Source organism: Betta splendens, chromosome 15 (assembly GCF_900634795.4).
Source record: "Betta splendens chromosome 15, fBetSpl5.4, whole genome shotgun sequence".
In the NCBI taxonomy this organism is placed as follows: Eukaryota; Metazoa; Chordata; class Actinopteri; order Anabantiformes; family Osphronemidae; genus Betta; species Betta splendens.
Window position 1 is genome coordinate 7,322,196 of NC_040895.2, and position 5,878 is coordinate 7,328,073.

The following is a 5,878-nucleotide window of genomic DNA, read 5'->3' on the forward strand; positions in this document are numbered from 1 at the left end:
GTGCCTGTAACTGCTGATGCAGGCAGCACATTATGCATTCATGGAGCATCCGTCCACTGCAGCGTCAACTGTGCCACCTGCTGGATACCCATCGACGCGCATCCGTTTCCACCGGGGCGTTTTCCCGCCGTCGGGCGGTGGATGGAGGCCAGCGAGGCCGGCGGTAAAAATAGTTAGCGGACATTTCTCAAGCACTCCACCCTTTTTTATGACGATGGGAGGGAAATACAAGACAAGCTCTCCTAACGTTGCTTGGTCAAAGCCCCTCCTCTTGGGAAAATTACAGTTTTCCAGTGTGGCAACTAACAGCGGAACACCACACAAAGATGTCCTGTTACTGTGTGTAATGGACCTATTAACATCTTGCCTCTTTTAATAATCTCTGCAGGAGCTGCTGGACATTCATGCTACAGTAGACCTGCCAAAAGCAATTCCTGAATAGCAAAGCCTATTATCCATGGATGAAAGGTTTCTATTTGGCTCACCTGTGGATGACTGTCCGTTAATAACCTGGCCAGGAAACCGTACATTGCACAGCTTTCATATTAGTGCAGATTAAGCACCGCTCTCTTATCGCATGTGCATTTTAAACACGGAAAGGGATGACATTCAATTCACAGTATGCGTTATGTCTTGGTCAACTCGCACAAGGTGAGATGGAGCATCACATTCACAGTGAATGAATGGATTGTGTGGACACACTGAACACACACACACACAAACACACACACGTGTGTCTAGATAACGACAAGCACTTCTATTTTAAAATGGGCCTCTAACCGGGTCAACATTCCTGTTTCATACTCAGCTAGAGCAACATAGGAAAATGTTAGGTTCCACATAAATGTTGGCACTTTGCACTCAGGAACGACGTAGAAGAATGACTCCAGTCCAAAATATTCGAGCCGCGGTCAAATGACGCAGACTTTTTGATCCAGACTAAATAAAAGCACATATTGGCGGAGAGATTGGTGGAGATATAAGTCCAAACCATGCAGGAGCTGCTGGTGTCGGCGCTATTTGCAAACAGCGACTGTTCAGTAAGTGCCAAGCACTGATGATTTTACTACTGCGCCTGGCAGGCGGTCAGGAAACGCATAAGGTCTGAAAATCTCGATTTGTCCTCATGCCTACGTTTGTAATCCTGATGTAAGCCTGGTGTTGCCTCCTCATGTATGGCTGCTTGGCAAAACGCAGCGGCTCGGCCCTTGCGTATGAGTTGACTTATATAACGACGGAGAGGACGCTGATTCATTTGGTGGCGTTTTGTTCGTTTAATGTCAGGCGGGCGCACTCGCGTCACTGGACTCTTACAGTAAATGTACGCACAGGTCAGAAGTGAAAAGGCGAATAATCGCTGAGTGTCATGCAATTAAAATTGAGAAATCAAGAGCAGCAACAATCAATAATGAATACATCTATAGGCACCTACACACAAACGTGAATCCGCCATCACTCAGCTGTGGATGCTTTTATCCAAAGGAACTCGGAAGCCAAGGAGGAGAAAGTGAGAGAATGTGCGGTTTCAGGTTCATGTGAGGCAAGTGTCAGACAGGGAAGAGGATTTTAGCCAGCGTACATGAAGTTGTAATCAGCCTTCACCTGACTGAATATTAGGAGCGAGGCTGCAGAGCATGAGGCTGACACCCCGCTTAACCACGGCGGAGCCGGTGAAGTGAAGCGCTCAGACTCAGAAACTGCTCAAAGGGGAAACGCGGACGAGAAGAAGGAGTCTAAAAGAACCAAATGGAATTTAAAGTGTCTAAAGCCACTGGAATCATTCAATCATCCGTAATGCTGTGCTACACCTCCAGCTTGGGCCCAGCTACGATGGCTGGGTGAATAAACAGAGGCAGCGTTTCTACTGTCCTACCTGTGGCGACATCATTCAGCTTCTCACTGAGGTAATAGTCGTTGGGGTTCAGGTTTGGCAGCTGCTCCATGTACTGTTTAGGGATGAGGTACAGGACCTCCGCCACGTGGCCGTCCTCGATGATGGACATCCGCTTCACAGAGCTCTTGCGCTTCACCCGCACGCGGTCCACCTTCTGGCTGCGGTTGGAGCTGCACAGCTTGCCCAGGCTGTTGAGACCGGGCATCGTGGGCATGGCGCCCCGCGCCCCCTCCGACGGTCCCACAGAGAAGGGTGAAGCGCTGCACGCGGGACTCTAGAATCCAGCTGGCATCAAGAAGACGGGGTGCTCGTGGAGGCACGTGAAGGAAGCAACGGAGGAAGATCTGGATGGGCAACTTCACTACGGCTCATCATTGATCCAGCGAGGCCTTTTAGTTGGTGTTCCTCCACCCGTCGCTTCGGATGGAACGTCCACTGTGTGGTGGAGGTCCGATGGAGCACTCTGCTGCAGGTAGACTGAGACGCGGTGAAAGGAGCTTACGTTATGACTGTCTTCAGCCCAACCAGCACGGAGCTCTAAGCAGCTTAGGGCTGACGTCGAGCCTGTGATTATCTTCTGGGTGGGGTTAGGTAGCATGAGGGTGGCCCAATAGGGTGGGAGTCTCCATACCTGATCTCCATCCATCCTTCCATGGATCCTTCCATCCGCGGGTGGTGCTGGAGCCTGTCCCAGCTGGCTACGGGCGGGAGGCGGGGTTCACCCTGGACAGGTCGCCAGTCCATCACAGGGCAACACACAGAGACAACCAACCATTCACACACACACACACTCACACCTACAGGCAATCTAGAGTGACCAATTAACCTAATGCATGTTTTTGGACCGTGGGAGGAAGCCAGAGAGAAACCATGCTAACACGAGGAGAACATGCAAACTCCACACAGAAAGGATCTCCCTCCAGGACTCTCCTATTCACACCTTCAATGAAGAGGCCGCACTCTGTCATGGACCTGATGGTCCAAAACCTACTTCACATCAACCTAAAGAACCAGATGGATGCATTTTTTTCTAATTTTTTCCAACATACGTGTTCTCAGGGTTGACTCAGAAAGTTCACATTTGATGATCCTTCAAATCAAAAGCACGTATTAAATAAATATTGAATCTAGAAATGTCAGCACTCTATTATCACATAAACAGTGGTTGAAGCAGACTGAACCTAGAGAGTTGATGTTTAAACCCTTTGAACTTCCTGATGCTGCAATGATTCAGTTTCGATCTGAACACGTCGTGCAGCTTTCAGCCTGTTCTCCTTCACTCAGAGATGAATTCACCTTGCTGGGAAACGTGAGTTACGCTTTGAGTCATCGGGACGTTCTGGTGGGAGGTGAAAAGATGGATGATGATGCAGAGGGAGGAATCTGAACTAACTCCAAAAACACAAAACAAAACCCACTGCGCTCAAAACTAGCTGCTCCACACGCAGTGAGTGAAGTCATTCCAGGTAAAACCCATCAGGGCAAACACAGCAGACGATGACAAAGCATAATAAACCCCTTCAGTCTGAACATGTCGGCTTTTGGCACTGAAATTTTCATGGATTTCCTTTTTCGACCGGAGAGGGTGCGCACACACGAGTTCACTGCTACATGAAAACAGTCCGTTGCTCGTTCGTCTTAACTCCCGGTTCAGTTTGAGGCATCGTTTCCAGTCCAGTCGGCACCGTGGCGCGTGGTAGCGCTGCACATGGAGACACATGGACGTGAGAGCAGCTAAGGACGCGTTAGTCTGCTGCAGTGAGGCTCTGCCCCGCTATAACTACAACACAACTACTCGCACAACAAAGCAGCGCCGCACAAACGAACGCTTCACAAACACCGCCATCGCCTCCATCCTGCCTGAGTCGTGCTCCACCCAACACCCCCCCCCCCCCCCCTCTTACCATCCAGTCCGAAGCAGGAGGTGATTTTTTGGGCATAGTTGCAGAGCCCGTCGTAGCCGGGCTGCTGCCGCCTTGCGCCGTTCCTCTCCCCCATCTCTACACACACACGCCGGCGCGTCCGGCAGCGGTTTCACTCCTTCCCCCCTTTGCTCGTCAATTATTCAGGCTTTCACCAGGACACACGCATTGCACGGGCACGGCAACCTTCATATTCACACACACACACACACACACACACACACACACACACACACACACACACACACACACACACACACACACACACACACACATGCGGTCGCACAAACAGAGAAAAGTGCTGATGCAGAGGGTCCTGCTGAGCATAAACAGCCCTCTCCAGCGGTCAGATAAGGAGGAGGCAGCACATTATTTCATCCTGATAAGACTGCAGTGTTACAGGTACTGAGTACAGGATGGGCCAGCCTGTTCCAGAAGAGGCAGGGCGGACGGGAAGTCAGAGCAGGGCAAAGCGCAAAATTCTTCACACTAGAATAACTACATGATCTGCGGCCTGAAGATAACAAATATCCGCCCGTACGCTTGTAATAAACAGCACTATTGATCAGCAACATGTGTGGGAAGGAGAGATAAAAACTGCCACCACAACTTACACCAGGGCCAGTGAGTAGCAGAGAACACAACGAATGATCCCACATCCCACATGTTGTTTTAAGATTCCGTGGTGGAGCAGAGATGAACAACAAACCAAAGCTGTAAAAATGAACGCCAACTGTAAAAACAAGTGAAGTCATTATATTCTAAAAGCATGACTGTGGTATCGGTCATGAGTCTCAAAAACCCTGAGAGCTAATTTGTGGGCGGAGCAAATTGATGGGAAATGCCCCAACGTCACTCAAACGCCATGGGTGACCTTGGCCGGTGCACTTAACCCCCCTCAGACGGAGCCGGCTAATGGCCATCAGCAGCAGACTCATACGTGAGAGTCTCATTGGACGGAATGGAAGGTCGGCACAGGCAGGAATAATAATAAAAAAAAGACAACAGCACACGAAACATAAAGACACTAAAAGGCCCCTGACGGCGGTTTGCCTGCGAGGGTCTGTTGGAAGGTGGGTAAATAATGGGAAAGCATCCTCGCTAAGGTAAAAGCTGATGGCCTGGTGCAGATAAGTAGTAATATAGCCAGAGGTTTGTATTACAGACTGCGACCTATAGGCAGTTTTTATTGACATAGAGGAGAAGCAGCAGATCTTCATGACTGACACTAAGGGAGCTGGTGCAGATGATGATGATGATGAAGAGTGCTAATCAGCTCTAATCTAATCAGCTCCTGGACCTCCACCAGCGTCCACGGAGGTCCGATACAGCAGAGCGGGTCACGCGCTGGAGCTCACAGACATCCTGCAGCTCGGATTCCAGGCGTGAAGGGTGACATCCTGCACAGATCCCACTTCTTCAGAACCAAATGATGTCTAAGCGGAGAAACATGCTGATGAATCCAACTTCCAGTTTAATGGTGCCTTCGAGGTCGTGTCAAGAGCAGCGTACAGCTGGAGGCCCTTTATCTCTTTGGCAGAGCACGCAGGCGATTGACACAAATGCTGCACAGAGGCACAAAGTTGCACCTGATGGGAACGCACACCTGCTCCGTGTGCAGGTGTCCTTTATGCTCAGCAAGAACGCCTCCGTTCAGACAGCCCGAGACTATTGCACCAAAATAACGGTCCGTGTTTTCTGTCGCTTTTTCATTTCCTCAAATTCGCCCACTTAATTAAACATGTACATAATATGCACCCAGCCCCGCGTTGCCAGCTTTTGCCCAAGCCATAATCAGGGTGTGTGCGGCTTTTAACTAATGATGTGCATCACTCCTGATTAAAGATTATCCGCACAGTCATAAAAGACGCATCAATCAGCGGTGGTTCATCATCGCAGCTGGGGTTTTCAAACGGTGCGTCCTATTTATAGGGCGGCATCATATCAACTAAATAAGTTGGAGGCTTTTCGGAACGGCTGCAGCGGCGGCGGCTGTAGTTTCCGCTATGCACCGGTGTAACCCACTTAGAATCCGAGTCCTTACCACGGGCTGAGCCTCCCG

The 5,878-nt window shown here is 50.1% G+C and overlaps 1 protein-coding gene across 15 annotated transcripts in view; it reads right to left on the bottom strand.

The window, feature by feature from the left end:
- LOC114842126 (actin-binding LIM protein 1-like) overlaps window positions 1–5,878 on the bottom strand; it is a 28,829-nt gene that overhangs the window by 22,312 nt on the left and 639 nt on the right. For 2 of the 15 annotated variants that reach the window (XR_008692631.1, XR_005896714.2), the window contains exon 1: window positions 1,874–2,394. The exons of 1 other annotated variant lie outside the window; for it this stretch is intronic. Coding sequence is in view for 3 of the 14 variants with exons in the window: in XM_041067575.2 (XP_040923509.1) it covers window positions 1,874–2,108 (235 nt within the window). In the remaining 11 variants the exon portion in view is untranslated. Of the gene's footprint in view, window positions 1–1,873; window positions 2,422–3,798; window positions 3,995–5,878 lie in introns of those variants that run through there. 12 more of the 15 variants (XR_008692639.1, XR_008692638.1, XR_003783261.3 and 9 more) reach the window with 11 other exon arrangements.